The sequence below is a fragment of the Sesamum indicum genome, linkage group LG9 (assembly GCF_026168435.1).
Source record: "Sesamum indicum cultivar Baizhima isolate 11 linkage group LG9, ASM2616843v1, whole genome shotgun sequence".
Taxonomy (NCBI): Eukaryota; Viridiplantae; Streptophyta; class Magnoliopsida; order Lamiales; family Pedaliaceae; genus Sesamum; species Sesamum indicum.
This window is the reverse complement of record NC_142665.1, coordinates 25,348,170-25,369,184: the sequence shown is the minus strand read 5'-3', so window position 1 is coordinate 25,369,184 and position 21,015 is coordinate 25,348,170. Positions and strand designations below refer to the sequence as shown.

Here is a 21,015-nt window from a genome sequence, read left to right as displayed (position 1 = left end):
TAAAAATTTGTAAAAAAAAAAAAAAGTTTAAAAATGTAGTCCATGGATATAAAATATATTAGTTTAATTAAATCACATTATATTCTTCATAATCTTTTTGTAAAATATTAATTAGTTAGAATTTAAACAAAGAAAAAGGTGGAAATGGGGATAGAGCAGATTAGATAAATGGTAGTCACAAGAGCTCACACACACGTAACTATTAATCTGACTGACAAGTCCTCTGATAAATGAGTCCAAATCCCAACTGATAAAACTTCCCAAGGATACTGACAGTTGCTACCTGTTTCCTCTTGCCCCCAACCTCGCATTGGTGGTAGCGCGTCACCAGAAATGGCGGAAGACATTCGCGGCGGAGACGGTGGGTTTGTGAGGGCGGATCAAATAGATCTGAAGAGCCTCGATGAACAACTCCACCGCCATCTCACCAGAGCTTTGACTTTAGAGAAGAAAAGACAGCTAGAAGAAGAGATGAGGGAGATTCCGGTGAGGCATGAATGGGAAATCGACCCCTCCAAGCTTGTTATCAAATCCGTCATAGCACGTGGTACTTTTGGAACCGTTCATCGCGGCATTTATGATGGACAAGATGTTGCAGGTATTTTCGAGATTTCGACATTGTTTTTCTTTTTTCTTTTTTTTTTTTTATTAAAGACTCTCCTTTTTCTTAGAGGAATAAAATTTCAGGATGTTAGTGTATTAATAATCATTTCTATATCGTATGTGAATTGCATTGAGCTGCTTTGGGTCTTCGTTGTTGTGGGAAAGATGTTTTTGTTGTGAGATATGCTGCTTAATTGGCTTACATTCTGGGGATGTTGGATGCTCCCATGTAGGTGTGGCAAATACCTCAGCTACACATTTATTTAGCTATTGGCATATGGCCGATTTTGCGTCAATAAGGTCATGAAATTAATCTATGCGGCCATTTGTTGTCTTTGTTATATGTTCTGTAGAACATCTGTGCGTCCATAAGGTGACACCGAGAATGTTCCATTTCCTGTTTCATTCAAGAATTGCACCTCCAAGTTGATATCTCGTTGTCTATGCATCTGTTCACCCTCGTGATCATTCTGTAAAGATTGTGAGGACTAAGGTAGTGTTTAGGTTGTTGGGTTGAGCCGTGCTTTCTGGGAATGGTTATTTGCTTGAAGTGGTCAGCAGCTTTCAGCTTTTCCATTCACATAATGGGAAAAGGGAAAACAAAGGAGCTGCCAAAGATGGCAAGGCAAGAACTAAGTGTGAAATAAATTAGGCAGGACAGTGAGAAGAATTTACCATGATAGTCCGGGTCATAGAGTTTAAACCAATATTGAGTTGCTACTGCATTTCATTCTCTCCCTTGCTTGATTTCAATGCGAAGATGATAAATGTGGTGTTAGCCAATCCATGGTTTATCAGTCTGGCAATCCATTGTTTATCAGTCTGGAATCAATCCCCTGACTTTCTTGACATCAAGGTTTGGAATTCAGTGCATAGATGTTCATACTTTGCACCATAAATGGTTAATTCTTTTCCTCTTTTGTCTTCAGTAAAACTTCTTGACTGGGGAGAAGAAGGCCACAGGACACAGGCTGAAATAGCTTCACTTAGAGCCGCTTTTGCCCAAGAAGTTTCTGTGTGGCACAAGCTTGATCATCCTAACGTAACCAAGGTAAACGCTTGCTGCTAAAATATTCTCTCTTTTTTTCCTTTCATATGTCCTTTATCTTTTACTGCACAAATTAGCTGACCATTTATTGTGTGTGTTTTTCTCCTCAATTTGTTGGAATGATTTTAAATTGACATTGATAGTTGTTTGCTCCATGAAGTTTCTTGTGTCTTACATGCTAAGAAAAAAATGAAGATTTAATTCTACAAGAAAGAACCTTTATAAAGATTAATTCTGCTGCTTTCTCGCCTCAAGCTTTTTTGTGGAATTTCAACAATCTTCTTGGTGTGTCCTTGCAAAAAGTTTCGGAACAAAGAAGATTTCTCAAAATTGTTCTTGTGCCTTCCCGCTAATCACCCTTTTGCAGTTCATAGGAGCCACGATGGGCGCATCAGAGCTAAACATACAGAAAGATAATGGTCATTTCAGCATGCCACGTAATGTTTGTTGTGTTGTAGTTGAATATCTACCTGGAGGCGCCCTTAAAAATTTCCTCATAAAGAACCGAAGGAGGAAACTTGCTTTCAAAGTTGTTATCCAACTAGCTTTGGATCTTGCGCGAGGGTAAACTTTGAATTCAATTTTATGCAATTCACTTTGTCACATACTTTCCAACACTGGTTGTGACATTTGTGCTCAGTAAGTTGGTGGTGCATTATATCATTAGTAAATTGGTGTTGCATCTGGTCCAAGTTACGCACTTGAGCTGTTGGTGCCAATGTTTTACAGGTTAAGCTATCTTCACTACAAAAAGATTGTCCACAGGGATGTGAAAACTGAGAATATGCTTCTCGACAAGAATCGAACAGTAAAAATAGCTGATTTCGGGGTCGCACGTATCGAGGCTTCAAATCCTAATGAAATGACTGGCGAGACTGGAACCCTTGGTTACATGGCACCTGAGGTATTTTATATGACCTTTTGCAGATGTTCATTGTCTTCTGCTGCCCTTACGGCCTCCTTATTCTATCTATTGCAGGTCCTCAATGGTAACCCTTACAATAGGAAATGTGATGTATACAGTTTTGGTATTTGCTTATGGGAGATATATTGCTGTGACATGCCGTATCCAGACCTCAGTTTCTCAGAATTGACTTCAGCTGTTGTTCGCCAGGTGCATAAATCTGAAAATTATCACTCTTTGCCTTCAGCTGGTGTGTATCTCTCTGTTTTGCAAATGCTTCAATGTGAACACAATATGAATACTGTTTTCCTCTCTCTTTGTGGGAAGTATTATTTCATATGAAAGTGCAATAATTTTTGTACCTATTTGTATGGAAATATTGAACGTTTTGTTATTGAAATGCAGAATCTGAGGCCAGAGATACCTCGATGTTGCCCAAACTCTCTTGCCAATGTAATGAAACGATGCTGGGATGCCAATCCTGACAAGAGGCCGGAAATGGATGAGGTTGTTTCCATGTTGGAAGCAATTGACACATCAAAGGGTGGGGGTATGATTCCCCTTGATCAGTCTCAAGGTTGTTTCTGCTTCCGCAGGCATCGAGGGCCTTGAGGAATCAAAGTTTCAGAAGTTACAACTTCTGAAGTTCTAAATATTTTAAGTAGAAGTCGTAGTCAACCAGCAGATATGTGGTTTGAAGTTGACGTCTTTGAAGCTATATGCATTTGAAGTGTTAGGCTGGTGGGCATCAAAATATTAACGTGCTTGTGTCATAACATCGCTAGAAAAGGTAAGCATAGTAGATGTTGTTACCTTGTGGTTTGCGAGGAATGTGATCATCTTGGTGAATATGGGGTTTGCCTCTGTCTATCTAATGGTCAATCTCAAATCAGCAAAACTGTCGGTCAGTTCTTGATATTGAATTATAAGAGTACTTTCTTATGCCTTTCAAGTCTCAAATTTTATGCATTCTCCGAGATATATAAACCTGATTGAAACAACTGAACTTAAATGGGTCTAAAGAGGGCGGTTTACTACAATAAGAGGAAGAATAAGTTGGATAAAATATATTGACCTTAATTCTTAAAATGAATGTCTTATTACAGACGAGGGGTTGCAAAAACATGAAGAAATAGGCTGTCTCTCTTAATCCCAGTGCTCCAACAGTTTTACCGAATACAAAGAATTAGAAGTCTCACTCTTGCATGAAGTTGAAGTTATCTCAGGCTCGTCAGGTGAATATTTGATCCTTAAACCAATAGCAGAAACTAGATGCCTAACCAGCAATCTTGTAGCTTGGGTTGACAAGATGATCCAAGCCTGCTACAACTTGCATTGACTCTATAACATCTCCAACTTTGAGGTCTGCCAGAAAATCTTCATTTTCTGTCACATAACCAAATACGGCATACCGACCATCCAATATGTTGGCATTGCTAGGAGTTAGTTCACTTTCTTTCAACAGCCAAAATACCTGGCTTGAGGCAGAATTGTTCTCAAATTCCTGACATCATGAAAACCAACAGATTCAGAGAGTAATGTTAACTATAAAATCAAGTGAAAATATCTGATTCGTGACATCTGTTCATTAAATTAGAAATCGCACCTCTCGAGCCATAGCCATGGTCCCAAATGCATTAAACGGAAGCTTTGTTTGAGCCTTGTATAGACCAAGTTCCTGCCCAAGAAAATAAATGGTATCAAATTTGGAGAGGAAATTAAATTCAGACACTTCTAAGATGAGGTCCGGGGAAAGGTGAAAACAATGGAAGGGAGGGCCTAATATAAGGTTGTGAACTTACTTCTAGAGTTTCTCCATAGAAGGGTGCCTTTTCTCCATTCACCATAATCTCCAGAGGAATTGTACGGGTTTTTTCTGTACTGGGGTCAATGAAGCCCTCAGCTGGACCTTCAGGATCTCCTGTTTGGACTACAAATCCATCCGCTGAGAAGCAGCAATAAAGATTACACTCTATTAGCATCATTGGAAAAAAAAGGTCTAGTAATAACTTTGATAAGGATGTATTGGAGATGGTATAGAATATTAAAGAAAATTTAAATTCAAGCGGACTTGCCTCTCTGGATCTCCATGCCGTCATAGAAATGCCTTTGCACCAAATCAACGAAATTTCCAGCCGTTACAGGGGCATTATAACCATCCAGAACAATACGGAATACACATTCATTCACGTTAGGATTGTCCTTGACCTTGACCTTCATATCCACAGTTGCTCTTCCCTTTAGTAATGGCATATTTTTGTATTCTTCAGGCACTTCATATGGAAAGCCGTCCACCATATCCTCTTCAACACTGCAGAAACCCAATGCCCCACGAAGATCTCAGCTGCAGTCAATGACAAGGGTTTAAATGAGAAAAGCATATTTTAGGAAGACTAAATTTTTAAGCTCTTCCCATCCTCTGGGCCTAAGCGGAACTTAGTAGAAATACACAACGATTCTGGTCATCAGGGGATCTTAAAGGATAAGATGTACTTCTTCTCTCCATGTTTGAATGTATCCTTCAACTAGTTTAATTTTGATAATATCAGTATTATCAATCTTTGAACGATAATATCTTTGCTTGTGCATCCAAGAAAATAGTCGAGCTGGCTGGTCCAGACCATAATGGATACTCAATTTCGGAGAGGTACGACTACACAATAACATTCTCATTGCAGAAAATATCTTAGAAATCTATCTGGAAGGCATCAAATCCACAAGACAATGCATTCACACGTTATATCAACAGGTACCTTGGGTTGTGCCATACAACTAGACTGTTTGGATCCTTGCAAGACATGGTCATATGTGGAGAATAGCAAAATGTGAAACATGAATAGGAGAACATCTAAGAGTTTCCCACAGCCATTGGTTGATGTTGATCGACAAACTAACATGATAAGCAACTCTCGGTTACAAAAGTAAAGAGTTCTATCAACTCCAAGCATCTGCTATTACATCATATTGTCCTAAAAAAGCAGCACCTTTTTAATCAAATGAATAGTCAATGACTATGATAATGAATCTTAAGCATCAGATTACAAGAATTATATGCGACTTATTCAGGTTGCTCTGCAAAATTTATTTGCAGTCTCTACTGAGATTTCTTGCACATATTTCTGTATATAGTTTAAGTCACAACAGCTCTTCTACAAAATTACAGCAAACACATTTTCGACAAATCCAGAATGATTAACAATAAAAACAATTGTTTATACTCACCCTCCAACATAATTGAGCAGCTCTTTCTGTTTAGGGGCAACTGCATCACGGTTTCTGTCCTCAACAATCTTTTGAAGCTCATCCAATCCTGCTTCCAGTTTGTTAAGCAATTCAATCCCGTCATCAACCTTTGACTTTGCCAGACCTCCAACGATCAAGGTTCTGCCTTGCTTGAGAGCCCTCGTCGCCTGTCTAACATTCTAAACCTCAAGCAAAAGGGACAACAAAACAACCATCAACACATTGCAAAATCCCTTTAGCACGTTGTTCAAAAATATTCTATAAACATGAGGAAAGTACTAAAATATCAAGAAAGGAACTGGTTCCTCACTCTTTCAACTGAATCAAGGGCTTTGACCCCAGCAACCTTTAGACTTTCAGTAATATCCTCAAGCGGCTTCTGAACTTCTCTTATAGCCTTATTGTCAATAGGCAATGCATATCTCAACAAAGCCCCGGGGTCCTTAATTGGCGGCCCTGAAATCAAAACTGAAACATCTGGCAATGCTGGAGCAATAGGTGCTGCATTCGCCTGTCCTAAACATACCAAATCCGGAAATCCGGTCACCAATCCCACTGCCAACGCAATTGAAATCGCGCTTTTCTTTATTGAAGAGAACCTATCTCTCTGCTGAAATCAGAAATATGTTTTGTCAAATACCACGTTAAACTTCAACTTGACATAAAATTCAACACAAAAACTCGAGAAATTCCCAGAACTCAAAGCACAACACAGATCACTCATTTTAGAAAAAGAACAAGAAATCTTAGAAATGGGAAGCAATCAAGGAGAATTGACCTGTTCATCTCTGGGCTCAAATGAAGTTGATTTCTCCGAGGAACAAAGGGGTTTAAACTGCTCAGAGGAAGCATTACGGACAGATGAAAGTTTGATGCATTTAGATGGAAGCTTATAGCTAATAAGTTTGTGGGGCGCTGTTAATTGTGAAAACGAGTATAGGTGGCATGAAACAGTGACTGCCATTGATGAAAAACTTGTCACAGTTTTAGCAAAAAGATAGCAACATTAGAATCTTGTAAATATTAAGAAAACAAAACCGAAAAAAAAGCAATAATATCGGAGAGAAGATAAGGTTTTGTAGGGAAGAAAAATCTAGTGAAGTAGCGAAACCCGATCCAAAGAGTAGGTGGAAAATTAAAGCGGAATGCTTTCAGTCAACCTCACACTCTGGATAACATGATCTTCAAATCCAGCTATGCTTGTCATCCGTCAGATGGAGTGTCGGCTTTTAATTTTTGAGAGTTGTGGGCTATTAATATTTGGGCCTAGGAGCCCAACCCAATCCATCATTGTTAATGTTGAGCGATGAAGTGCCATCCAATTGGGCCTACCGTCTTTCCCAAAGAGAAAACGTGCAGAAATATATAGTCATCAAATTGGGCCTACCATTAAGGGGTACAAAACGTAAAAAATACCACAACATCAAAGGAAAATAGGTTTTTTTTTTTTTTTCGCAAATGAAATTTTTGTTAAATGCAAGAAACAACATTTTGACAACCAAAATTACAATCTTAAATTATTTTAAAACCAAAATTGTATAAATGGCTTTGTTTAAGTGCCAAAATCGTAATTATACCATATAGTTGGAAAGTTCCAAGAGGGAGAAGTAAATAAATCATCTAGAACTGGCAGGAAAGAAATGTGTAGAAAATTAAATTGAAATCCAATGTGTAAATTGGTAGGTTACTTTCATCATCTCAAGGCAAAATAGTGAGGTATTTCCAGAACAACAATCAAAACACTTGCTTTTATGTTTAACTTGTTTTTATTTTTAACTTGTTTTGGTGTATTATGTGGAAATAGAGAGGAAAAAACAAAAATAGATAAGTATGTGTTAGAGATAGTGTGTATGTTTGGATTTATTTTTGGAGGTAATATAAAATAAGTATGATATTTTTTATGTTGTTTAGTGAAAGATAAAAACTAGTGTTGATTATCAAATCATGTCTTTATATATATATATATATATATGAGTATATATATAACTTTTTTAGTTGTAAAACCTATATGTTTTGATCTATCTCGAAGATGGACCAAAATTGAAATCAAAGACTATGTAACCAAATTTATGCTCCTTTTTTTACAAAACTTTTTGATTGACATTCAATTATGTAGAAGGCATTTGCAAAGAACTCTTCAGAATTCTTTTTTTTCCAGAAAATCTAATTCCAATTATGATAATTCATAAAACATTAATTCTATTCTTTTTATATAAAAGGAGATAATATTAGTTCAGAGTCAAAAATATTTCGTTTAAGTGAAGTGATAAGATTAAAATATTGAGTCACATTCCAAACTATTATGAAATCTGATCAAACACATTAAAATTAAAGTAGAGCCTCGAAATAAAACTGTAAACTACTCTAAAAGTCCAAAAACGAAATAACCAAAAAAAAAAAACAAAAGTAGACTCGAAATAAAACTGTAAACTACTCTAAAAGTCTAAAAACGAAATAACCAAAAAAAAAAAACAAAAGTAGACTCGAAATAAAACTGTAAACTACTCTAAAAGTCTAAAAATGAAATAAAAAAAAAGACCTAAAAGATACCCTAGTCTAGGAACCGAAAAACTATAGATGGTGTCTCCAAAGTAAAAATCTAAGCAAAATAAAGCTAATTCCCTGAAAAGGGAAATCAGACTGACGGCCTATTTGCCACGTTCTGGAGCTGCACCTCACCAGGCTTCACATCAGTTTGCACCGGACCTCTTCTCCACGCCTTGAAGGTGTAAAAACCGTATACAAGGAGCTGGACGAGACCCAAAAATCCTCCAACTCCATTTCCAATCTACACCAATAATACCACAATCAACATCACATATAGTACATACAAAAACGTAAGGGAAGAATGAATTGTGTAAGTAATGCTTTGTGTATATATTAGGTATTAATAGTATGTTATGTGTATTTATCATGTTGTAAAATGAACTTACAGCAATATAGAGGTCAAAACTGTAGAGGTTGGCATAAGCGAACCAGACGACGCCATTGGAAAAACCAGCCAGGCAGAGCCAAAAGGGCAAGAATTCAGCACTCTTCGTCCTTACAACTTTCGCCTGGTTATTCAGTTGAATTAACACAATCAAGCCATGATTAAGATGGGGTTAATTTTTGACGTATATACAGCAAGAGATATATTATAAAGAGAGAGTACTTACAACAATGGACAGCGGGGAGCCGTACATAATAATCCCAAACACAATACAGACAATCCCCACAAACATGGACCTTTTGACGTGTGTGTGAAAGCAGACGAGAGTGATAACCACAATACCAGCAAGCAATGCAGCCTCAGCCAAAAGGAAAAGGACTATGATCCCCTGATAAAATTATCAAGAAAGTTTCTAGTTTAACATATTGAATCAAATCACCCTCGTATCAACTGATAACTTAAAAGAACAGCCATTGAAACATGATCTAACGGAAGGCTTACCCTGTTCTTTTTGTTGGTATAGCAGAAGAAAATGGCCAGGTAACACAACTCCAGAAAGAGCCCAGCGGAATTGATGGTAACCACAAGAATGCTGTTAGGATGAACTATTGGTAAACCATAGAAGATCCACAAGACACAGTTCATCACGGAGGCCAGGTATGGATATGGGTGAAACGCCTCAGTGGTTTTCTTCTTGTGTATTCTCCAGAAAGTAGGCCTACAAATTACAATGTCAATCAGTTGAAACATCAAGTTGTACTATGCGATAATGAACTTGTCTATACAATAGACTGCCAAAGATTGACAAAAAAGACAAGGGTCGATTTCATGGTAATCACACAACTTGTCACTGCTTTCGTTTAATCAGATTTCTAAACCGTAGGCTGATCAACAGACACGAGAATTTGTGTGTGTGTGTGTGTGTCGAGAATTTTTTGCTTGGTAAAAGGCTAAACTAATCAAAACGTAAAGCTGATTGACTATAAAATTAAGGAGATAAGAGAACAAAATATTACGTTGGCGAGAGAAACAGCAGTCCCGAGATGACATTCCCTACAAAAGAAAATACAAAAAATTAAGTCAAGGCAAAAGAACCAGTAAATACAAGAAAGAGATCCAGATATTATTGCTGGATCTTAAAGTCTAATATGCGTGTTAAGATTTATTTGCTGATAAAATACAAGTTTTACTCTACACATATGTACTAATTACCAGTAGTGGAAAAAGATGAGGACCAAAAAGAAAGAACAGATTAATCCATGTTTTGCCTGGCATTCATCTAATAAATCACAATTATACTCCCAGCAAAAAGTTTTAGTACTTGTTTTTCCTATTCTAATGAGCATAACACCTGGTTCACGGATTCTACGTGAGAACAACAGCAGTAACAAACCGTCCAGTAAAGAGGAAAATCTACAACCAACCTTTCACTTTAACCATTAACAACGCAGTCACACAACAGAATACATAAAATCATAACCTAACATGTACTTAATGCCTCTAAGAACACAAAAATACAATCAACAGTCGCTTATCACAATTATAAAAGAATAAAAGAAATCAAATCGGTCATTAGCTTTGAATAAACCTAAAGTAAAATCACGCCATGCCTATACACGCACATATACACACAATTCCCGAAGTTTGCATGGCGCAAAACAAGAGGCGCAGAGAAAAACTAAAAAGCATCAAAGTACGAACCAATAATGCCAATGACAAAACGAGTGAGCTCTTGTCCGTGCATCTTCGCAGATTCAGAGAGAAGCAAAAAGGTAAATAGAGAGAAGGGCGGCGGCAGGAGGGAAAACAATAAGCGAAGAGAAGAAGGGAGAATAAACGTGAGTATTGAGTAGGAATAAACTGGCTTTGGATATCCGTATTTATACACACAATTGTTTGGAGTTGGACTGAGATACAACAAACAAATCCTAACAGAATTCAATTACTTATCGGAATCTGAATTCTACACAATCGCACAACTATACTCACCCTACTCAAACAGCTTTTACTCAGACTCCGTATTCCACTCGAAGTTGTTTTGTTTAAACCAACCCCCTTCCTATTACTTAACCTCAATCCTTTCACTCTTTCCTATTATAGTAATTATTTAGTTTTACTTTGACTCAAATCTGTGATTATCCATTTTAATTTTAGGGCTACGTTTTGCATGAGTACGGTTTTGGTAATGTGAGAACACATAGCATGTCCTTTTGTGGATAGGGCTGTTCAATTTCATTAACCCAACCGAAGGTTTGGTTAACTAAAATTTCGGTACGACTCAAACACTGTACCGAATATCCAACCTAAATATTTTATTTGGTTCGATAAAAATCAAATTATTTCTGTTCGGTTCGATTTTTATATCAAATTAATTCAAAGTTATAAAAATACATATAATGTTAATTAACAATAAAATTATTTTTTTATTATAAATACATATTAAGATATTTAAAATTTATTATTCGGTTCGATTTAGTTAACCGGCGTAAAAAATTAAAATCGAATCGAATAATCTAAATAAAAAAAAACCCCATAAATCGAACCTAAATTTTTTTATTGGATATTCAATAAAAGACTAATTTCCGGTTGGATCGATTCATCAAAAATTGCACACCCCTTTGTCGTGGGACTCTTTGAATTTGGTTGCTGACTAGTAGGTCAAAGTTGAGTGTTTCTTTGAAAATAAATTGTAGTTATTTTCTTTTTTTTTCTGAGATTTTTACTTTATAAGTCAATATTTAAAAACTTTTATTTCTATTTTCAACAGTAATTAATGGAATCCTTTTAAATCTGCACATTATCCTATTGCTGAAATTCAGTATTTAAATGGATGATTTGATATAATTACAGTACTGAAGGGTCGATCGATACTCAATAATTGAGTAATTAAATTATTTGCACATACCATATCTTTTGAAAAATTATCCGTACATCCAATACCGAAAAGCACCAAAATATTAATTTGCCCTTCCTTGGACTCAATTCTTATCCATTATTAATAATTATCAATGTTTTGACTTTCACCAAACTTGATAAGTGAATAAAGATAATTATTAATAACTGATTTTTCTAATAAAAACAATCAATGGAGCTTATCTAAATCTAAGAAAAAATAGAATATATTTTTAATGATTGCATTAGATATCTAAGTAAGATTTAAATTATATTACTAACTAATTTATCAAAAAAAAAGGGGTAATTTTTTTTAGATAAAGATAACAGTCGTACACTTATCTAAATTTAAATAAAAATAATAATTACGTGGCAAAATAAAATCAAATCGGTTATCCTCATTTACTTGGATACCTTCTATATTTTTGTTTTATTATATATAAATTACTCATTTTATTTAAAGTTTGAATTAGTAGTATTTTGTTTTTTAAAGCAACATCCTGCTTACCGTGGCAAAATAAATACTACCTAATCATATGATTTTTACATTGAGTATAAAATATGTATAAATTTTATAAATTTATAATCCTTATATTTTTACATAATTTTTTGTTTGTATTTATAAATATTTTTTAAAATACAAATTATTAATATAATTTTGAAATATTATATCGAACATATATATACATTGTAAAATATCTATAGTATAATTAATCTATAATATCCCATAATTATTTTAATTATGTGTACATGTATTGAACTAAAATTTATAAGTTATATAATATACTTTTTTTTATAGAATTATATTCATCATATATTTATACATGTATTATTTTAAAACACAAATAATTTGTTCTATAAATATCATTTAAAATAAGATAGTTATAAATTATTTATTATTTAACAAAGTATTTATAAAACAATAAGTCAATATTAAATTTATAAAAAGAAATAGAGACAACAAAATGAATAAAAATTAAAAAAGGAAAATAGGGGAGTGGAAAGTTAGATGTGTGGGTGGGAGTTAATGAATTAAATTAAAAATTAATATTGACATACCAAAATTATTGTGACTCCAATCCACCCCTCTTTAATTATATATAGTATATATTATAATCATTTATTTTTATTTAAGATCTAAATAATGTAAATCCAAAATTAACGAATATATGTTATTTATTCATACAATTAATATAAAATATTAGAGCTCGTGTGAGTCAATCCTTATATATCCATTAATAATTATTACTGTTTGACTTCCATCTTAATTATTCTATGGGGTCGTATGGACCCTTAGTTTACTTTGATGCAACCGCATAACAAATTCTTACACTTTTTAAGATACAATATTAATATAATAGGGATAATTAACATTTTTCTCCTGTGAAATTTAGTAAATACATGTAGATTCTATATAGTTTGGAAAATTATATCTACACTTTTGTGATTTGCTCCATCTAACAAATAAGTGTAAAGATTCACTAAATTTATTGATATTAAATAAAAATTGATATTGACCATCGATTGACTTATTACTGATTTATTGTAGGCCAAATAATTTTTTTTTGGACTAAATTGCCCTTATAACGTTGAAATATAACTCCGCACATGTATTAACGGGTGAAAACGTATGAGGGTAATCTAATCATAAGAAGATTTATTTGACCTGTAATAAGTCAATCAGAAGTAAATCTAAATTTGTTTCCAATTTTTTTTTTTTTTTTTGTTGACAAAGGAATTTATTTGTTAAATAAAAGCACATATCAGAGGTGTTATATATAATTTTTCAAACCACATAGGATTTATGTGTAATTGCACCAAATTTCAGAAAAAGAGAATGTAGTTTTCCCTAATTAATATTCAAATAATCTAAGTATCTTTTTAAGAAAAGGAATCACTGTTGATGGGTCCGGGGCAGACGTGTTTGAATTCTTGTGATATGTGTTATCCATATCAGTAACAAAAACTTGGGATGGCATTAGTTGTGAACTTATAATGTCTTTAGAATGCATGTTTGGTGATGAGAGAGAATTGGAACATGGGTTGGGTTGCGGAGAGACATTAGTTTGAATTGCAAGACGTGTGAAAATATGTATAACCATATTGTGTTCTTGTCCCCATGGAAACGTTAATAGGGTTTTGTTTCATGTACTGTACAGCCTCACAACAAACGTACTGCACTGGAGTTGTTTGGAAGACTTGTGCAACTCCCCTACCTACGTACCACGCCATCTATTGCTTTTCAGTATTAACATAATTAGATAAAACTGAAGAAATACATGGTGAGAATTATTACAAAATCTCAAGTGTGATTTTATTCCAATAGATGTTGGGCTTCGTATTATAGACCCAATCATAATGGGCCATTTATCTATGGGTCAAATCGCTTCAAGGTTTGGTATTATAGACCACTACTTGTCTCCTTTTATTCCTAGATTTTCCCAACATCCAATTGGGTCTGAATAGAAACCCACTTTTTTACGAATATATTGCGAAACACGTCTATTGATTAACATATAGATTAATACTTTTATTCCTATAATTAATAATACTTTTCAGGATAAAAAGAAAGAATATATTGAAACAAAAGACGATTTTCTACCGATCATATTATAAGTATTATTTAAACTTTATATTAATCAATGATGTCTTGATCTAATAATTAAAATTGAGGCCATATAAACAGGGTTGAGGTTATGGATTTGAATATCACCGTGTGTACAGGTATTTGTCTCATTGTGTGTTAATTTATTTGACAACTGTTTATTATATCAATATATTAATCAAATCAATATATTAATTAAAATATTAATGCAACTATAAAATCGTCACTCTCGTACAAAAAAAAACAAAAATAAAGTGATGAAGAATATAGTTAACATCATGTGTAAAATAGAGGAAGGGGTAGTTAGTTGCCAAAGAAAAGGACACAACAATAGCAAAACAAAAAACAATAGAGAGAAGTCAGTCACAGCAGCATTAGGCATTAGGCATTAGCACCCAGCCCACTGCCAAAACAACAAAGGAAAGCACCACTAATTACATCTCAAAAAGCGTGGTTCCTCTTCACCCGCTTTTGCTTTTATTTTCTTATTTTTCCCCTAATTATATCTCGCTACCAGTACCCCTCACCTTTATGTAAAGTTTTACAAGGCGTACCCAATGAAACTTGAGGTTTAAAGTTAGATGAGTTTTGCATGTAAAGACGCTATATTTTGAGTCAAAAGATACCTCCACTCCACCTACTCTTTTTCTGACTTACCTTAGCAAATAAGGAATTGGAAACCAAAAAGGCATTTTGTTGCCTCTCTTCATCCGTCTGATGCGCGCGCTTGTCTGCGCATCCCTTGGAATATTATGCCACCAACATTTTTATTTCCATTCTCTTCAAACTTATTTCATTAGCCATCGTCTTATCTTATCTGTGTGTATATGATAAATATTTTTTTTATATTTTAACATAATTATTACAAAATAGTTTTTTGTGAATATATACTCACCACATGATCACGAGTAATTTTGATTGGAGTACTCCAAATATATTCGTCCACTTATAAGATTGAGTAAATCAGGAAAGTGATTGGTTTAAAATGACATTATCTGTCTATATTTATAATTTGGGGATTAGATGTCAAATTGAGAAAAAGTTTTTGATTTAAGAATATATTCTTATCAGTTCATGAATTACGTATCCACGCCGCGAATAAAATATCTCCGGGTTAGTATTTCGTGTCACTCTATTCAATTTTTATATACTATATATATTTGTTCCTGGACTCATCCATCCTAAAGAATCTTAATTAAATTGGTTACACAAATCCACATCTTAAATTAAATATTTAAGAGGATAATCTTTTCTGGGTTTAATTTAATATATATGCATTTTTATAATTATATATGTTGAGTAGAATTTGAATTCAACTATATATATCGATTGACTACTCACCCACTTTAATTTTTTTTCCCCTCCTACACTTCAATTGAATTATATGTATTGGATTCACATCAGATCAATCACTCGATGGAGAACAAGTTTTTAGCATGCTTTGATTTAATCTATTGATTAATATTCGAAGGTTATAGATTCGTGTTTAATCTGTTATATGTGTGGGTGTTTGTCTTACTTAATGTGAATTTTATTGTAATATGTGTTTACATTACTCGATTTGAATTCATTGTACTATCAATTTATTGATCGAGTTGATATATTTGTTAGTTCATTAATATTAATGAAATATGTAATCATCATTTTTATATAATAAAAAAATGTATCTCAATTTAATCTTTTCCATGTGGTCCAAATTTTGTACCTTATGTTTTGTAAATGAACCTAAATATACATATACTTGCTATATTAAAGATAGAGGCACAAATTTGAATTCTTTATTATCTTTATTCTTTTTAATATATACATACTACGTGTATAAAATATTAATTTAAATAAAATGAATGAAGTAATTGATATATAAAAGACGTAAAATAAAATAAAAAACATAACAGGAACTGCAATAGTACATCCAATGGGCTCTTGAACCTGGGTTGGAAGACAAAGAAACATGATAGGCTGTCCCCTTGATTCCATTATAAAGTATGCTTTATGGATGAGAATATATATAAATACATAAATAATTAAGGCTATGAATATCTCAAAACACTATGTACGTAATAATCTGCCTTTGCCTGTGCCACTAAATAAAGGAGATTCTTTTCCCTTCACTCCTTGCCCAAATACGTCTTTTTACTCACCTTTCCACAAATTATTATTAATTTCCAAATAACTTAAAAATAAAGTAATTATCACTATAGTATTATTCCCAGCAGAAATCCAATTCCAGGGCAAACAACTGGCCAACACATGCAAACTGGACCATCAATTCATTTCTTACATATGGAATATCTCTACTCTTCATCTTAAAGAAAGAAACCCCACACACACACACACACATATTTATATATATATATATATATATATATATTATAAGGTTGCTTGAATGAATGATTATTATCCTATGTAATTAACTATATTCTGGTTTTATATGCATAGAATAGATGCTAATACAGTGCATCGAATTTTGTCCGCATTTACACATTCTTCCTAATACATATATCTTGGTAACATCAATTCATTCAAATATCCAACATTAGGTATAGAATTTTATCAATTAAAAATACGTATTAAGATGGGTGATGTTACATCCTCTTAAATATTACCAAATTTATTCCACCATTTTCGCTCACCAAAAAAAATAAAGAGACTCTGATGCTCTCTGCTTGTCCAGCTGCAACTGTAGTTGGATTCAATCTCCAAAATTCAAAGTTGGATCAACAGTGCCATACACTAACTGCAAATACTAAGAAAATTCTTTAAAGCATTCCCACCTTTCCAACTTCCAACTACTGTAATAATACATATACACTGACCTGTAATTATACACAAAATTCACGGGTTGATGGAGCTGTATGCTTATGCCTCCTACAAATTTACTAATTATTTCAGTATGTATTTAATAAGTTATTTCAATCAATACATCAATGTAATTAAAAAAATTTGATGAAATGATAAATTACAATAAACTCGCATAAGAATTAGACAAACACCCACTCGTCCAGTGAAAATCGAACCCATGACATCGAACTAAATTATGGAATCACAATCGTAACCATCAGACTAGGACATCATGGATTCGATTTGTATACTATCTTGAACTGGAATAAATGTAACAAAATCAATTTACACAACATTTCAATAGTTAATGATGATGGTTTCCTTGATCAACACTATCATTAGCATCGAAAAATTGAAATCCATCAATAAAATTTTGTTTTAATTCACTTTGTTAAATTTAACAAATTTAGATTGATAAATTTTTGAACTCGATTTGAACTTAATTCGATTAATGCAAAAATAATATAATTTACTTGAATATTAAATTACATAATCTTGATCGAGTTAAAATTCATTTAAACTCAATTAAATTAATAATTTTCAAATTTAAATGATAATATTCGATTTATTTATAATCCTAATTATCATATTGGTACAAATTAATATTTCTTTCTTTATTGTGATTAATTGTGGCTACACCAAGATATAAATTCATAACGTTTTGCAATCGATATATAAAAGAAAATCTAATATTATTGGCATCTCAAATAGAAATTTGATGACAATTAATTTTTGGAAAAAAAACCGTTGACTTTAAAGTTACAGTGTCAGAGGCAGCAACGACAGCATGGCGTTTTTAATCTGTGACTGCCCGTACCCGACAACTTCCCGACCGCAGAGAATGGCGACTCCTTTATATCCCACATTCTACAGCTCCCTCAACGGCCCAGATCCACTCCACGCACCCCCGGCGCAAGTTAGTCATACCCAATTACTTTATCCCAACTCACAGCCCGAATTTCCAGATCACCCCACGCCAATCATTCCGCACTATATTCCAAAGTCCAATTGGGTAAATTTGTAATTTCCCCCTAGAAAAACCAATATAAAAACCAACGGCCACTCCTCTATTAACTTTAGCTGCAAAGATCACCCAACGAAGCGGAGTGAAGCTACCAACTAAACACTCGCCGGAGAATTGGTTTTCCTCCTCCTCCACCATCAAATTCCCATAAACGGAGGTTTACTGATTTAAACTTCCGCAACCTAGCCTGAAACTTGTTTTTCTTTTGTTTTCCGGCGGGCAAAATCTGAACTTCCGGGCCGGAGAATTATTCACCGGAGCTGGGACAAGTCGTGCTTCGCATGATGGGATTTTGCATCTGCCCGTTGGGAACTCCGGCGAGGTTGCTCTGGTGCTCCAGCTTCTTCCGCCACAAGCTAATGCTGTTCTAATAAACTCTACTATACTTTCGAGAAATTATCCCTTCCAAAATTAATCATAGTATAGAGATTTCTACAACTCTATATCAGAGTTTCAGAGAGAATTATATACACATACATACACGTGCTTGTGTGTGGGGATATTGGATTGATAACCCGGCCGCCGCAGATCTGTGAAGAGAGATGGAATCCGGGCGTATTTACTTTGATCCGACGTCTTGCCACGGGAACATGTTGTTTCTTGGGAACGGCGACTCCGGTTTTCGAGGTATTCCCATAACAACTTTTGCATATTTTTTCCATGTTACCCCTTGTGGATTTTTACGTAGAATTTTTACCATGTAAGCGTAAAATCTTTTCAGTTTTTTTTTTTTTTTTTAATAATTTTCGTATATCAGGAGCAAGATCGGTGATGAGCATGGAGGAACCCTCCAAGAAGCGACCTTTTTTCAGCACGCCGGAAGAACTGTACGATGAAGAATATTTCGACGAGCAGTTGCCGGAGAAGAAACGCCGTCTCACTCCCGAGCAGGTGGTCCATTCACTTGCTTATAATTTTTTTCTGCTACACTTCAAATAGTTAAGAATCACTGTGTTATCCTCCAAATATTCCTTTGAGATAAAACTTAACTTTCCATATATAAACAGCATATTCTGTCGTCAGAATTGAATTCCTTCAAAATCGACTGAAAGTAACCAAGAATTGATGTCCATGGAATTCAATACAGAAGACCGCGTTTGGGAAAGCTTAGTTTCACTTATGAAAAACTGATTATGTTCTAAACTGTGTTGGGATTATGCATGGAGGGTTTTTTGATGAGTGGTTTGGTGGGATTTGTATATATAGGTGCACTTGCTGGAGATGAGCTTTGAGGCGGAGAACAAGCTAGAGCCAGAGCGGAAGAGCGAGCTGGCGAAGAAGCTGGGCTTGCAGCCGAGGCAGGTGGCGGTTTGGTTCCAGAACCGCCGCGCCCGCTGGAAGACGAAGCAGCTGGAGAGAGACTACGATCAGCTCAAGTCCTCCTACGACTCCCTCCTCTCCAACTACGACTCCATTCTCAAGGAAAACGACAAGCTTAAAGCTGAGGTATATACAAATAAAAATTTACAATCGTTTCTTCTATAATTAATTTGTCTCATCATTAATTATCAATCTTGACAACGTCATGCTGCAGATACTATTGGCAGTAATTTGTTACTTAAATGTGTCGTAGTTTGGGTCATCTCCCAATCCCATCTTGGAATTTTATAATTATAGTTTTACATACATACATATATGCCTTTTCCCAACACTCAACAGACAAATGTATATATATAGCCTCCCAATTCACTATTAAATATATAGATACATTAATATTAAAGATCCAAAGGTATTATTATTATTATTATTATTTATTTATTTTTGTTGGTAAAATTAAAGGGGTTGTGGGTTTCTTTCATATGATCAAAGGGATTTGAAGGGAAAAGTTGGGTGGGTAGTAATTTTATGGGCACCTGGATGGGCCGTCCAGTGGGAGGGTGAAAAGGACCTGTAGGCTCCTACCAATAAGATTCCTTCTTACCTATTCAAATACGTATGTGTCATGTTCATCAATTTTATATATTCTTGCATATATGTGTCACTCCATTAAAATAGCATATATCCTAAACCCCACCTCATAAATCAAACATGCAATTGAAATTTCAAAAGAAAAATATACCTTCCACGTTTCTATACTCGATTTATCATAAAATATGATGTGATAGACAAATTGAGTTAATTTTATTGTATTTTTCATGAATACGTACGTACAGCTTCTTTCCTTGACTGAGAAGTTGCAACCCAAAGAACCCGCTGGAGATTGTCAGAAATCTGATCCACTCCCGGCGGACGTGCCGCCATGCCTTGAACTGACCGTGAAGGCGGAGGACCGCCTGAGCACCGGCAGCGACAACAGCGTAGTTGTGGATGATGATGGGCGTCAGCTTCTTGACAGTGTGGACTCATACTTCCCAAACAATGGCTATACTGGCTGCGTGGCCATCCACTCGGAGGAGGATGCCGGCAGTGATGACGGGGGAAGCTACTTTTCTGATGTGTTCGCGGCGGCGGCGGAGGAGCAGCAAGAGCAGATGGGCTGGTGCATCTGGTCTTAATTTAGATTAGCGTGTTAATTAATTAATACATCATTAAGCTGCTAGCCTTGTCTAAAATAATATACTATACTGCTATGAGTGGGCTGGTGCTTTTGTATTGCGTTCAATTGTAATGTGGTAGCTCATGTATGATAGTTGGTGCAATATGCAACTTTAATTTCCCCAAGGTTTAGCAATTAGAATATGGAAATAATAAGGAATAAAACGACAGCAAATTGTCGATTAGTGCAAGGAAAATTGGAAATCTCATGTTGTATGTGTTTTGGTCTGGTCAATAATTTCTTTAACTTTTGTATTTTAATTGTTGGTCGAATTTAAGTAAAACTTAAAAATATAATATCACTTTAACGAATCATCAAATACGTGTCGTTTGATGTACAAAATTTAAATTACAAACTAACATAATAAATCACTCACAAGTTGTCAAT

At 34.5% G+C, this 21,015-nt stretch overlaps 4 protein-coding genes across 5 annotated transcripts; 2 read left to right on the top strand and 2 right to left on the bottom strand.

The window, feature by feature from the left end:
* The first annotated feature begins 175 nt into the window (after positions 1 to 175).
* LOC105177145 (serine/threonine-protein kinase 52) lies at positions 176 to 3,501 on the top strand. The gene is made up of 6 exons (XM_011100189.3): positions 176 to 598; positions 1,533 to 1,654; positions 2,019 to 2,215; positions 2,381 to 2,555; positions 2,631 to 2,765; positions 2,961 to 3,501. The coding sequence occupies exons 1-6, from the start codon at positions 334 to 336 to the stop codon at positions 3,165 to 3,167; spliced, it is 1,101 nt and encodes a 366-aa protein (XP_011098491.1). The 5' UTR covers positions 176 to 333; the 3' UTR covers positions 3,168 to 3,501.
* A 110-nt stretch (positions 3,502 to 3,611) lies between these two features.
* CYP38 (cyclophilin 38) lies at positions 3,612 to 6,938 on the bottom strand. Of its 2 annotated transcripts, none has more exons than XM_011100188.3 (7): positions 6,577 to 6,938; positions 6,109 to 6,405; positions 5,778 to 5,977; positions 4,631 to 4,866; positions 4,358 to 4,500; positions 4,162 to 4,233; positions 3,612 to 4,059 (listed from the first exon to the last, which is right to left on the bottom strand). In XM_011100188.3, exons 1-7 carry the CDS (start codon positions 6,760 to 6,762, stop codon positions 3,832 to 3,834), a joined length of 1,362 nt encoding a protein of 453 aa, XP_011098490.1. In that variant the 5' UTR covers positions 6,763 to 6,938; the 3' UTR covers positions 3,612 to 3,831. The 2 variants fall into 2 exon arrangements, with proteins under 2 accessions (XP_011098490.1, XP_011098489.1); XM_011100187.3 differs by having other exon boundaries at positions 6,109 to 6,408; positions 6,577 to 6,936.
* Positions 6,939 to 8,145: 1,207 nt separating this feature from the next.
* Positions 8,146 to 10,591, bottom strand: LOC105177146 (bidirectional sugar transporter SWEET6b). Its single transcript, XM_011100190.3, has 6 exons — positions 10,432 to 10,591; positions 9,747 to 9,783; positions 9,232 to 9,448; positions 8,957 to 9,118; positions 8,732 to 8,854; positions 8,146 to 8,586 (listed from the first exon to the last, which is right to left on the bottom strand). Exons 1-6 carry the CDS (start codon positions 10,472 to 10,474, stop codon positions 8,434 to 8,436), a joined length of 735 nt encoding a protein of 244 aa, XP_011098492.1. The 5' UTR covers positions 10,475 to 10,591; the 3' UTR covers positions 8,146 to 8,433.
* Positions 10,592 to 18,140: 7,549 nt separating this feature from the next.
* On the top strand, positions 18,141 to 20,753 carry HB-1 (homeobox 1). The gene is made up of 4 exons (XM_011100191.3): positions 18,141 to 18,719; positions 18,850 to 18,983; positions 19,299 to 19,538; positions 20,246 to 20,753. Exons 1-4 carry the CDS (start codon positions 18,635 to 18,637, stop codon positions 20,585 to 20,587), a joined length of 801 nt encoding a protein of 266 aa, XP_011098493.3. The 5' UTR covers positions 18,141 to 18,634; the 3' UTR covers positions 20,588 to 20,753.
* Positions 20,754 to 21,015: the final 262 nt, after the last annotated feature.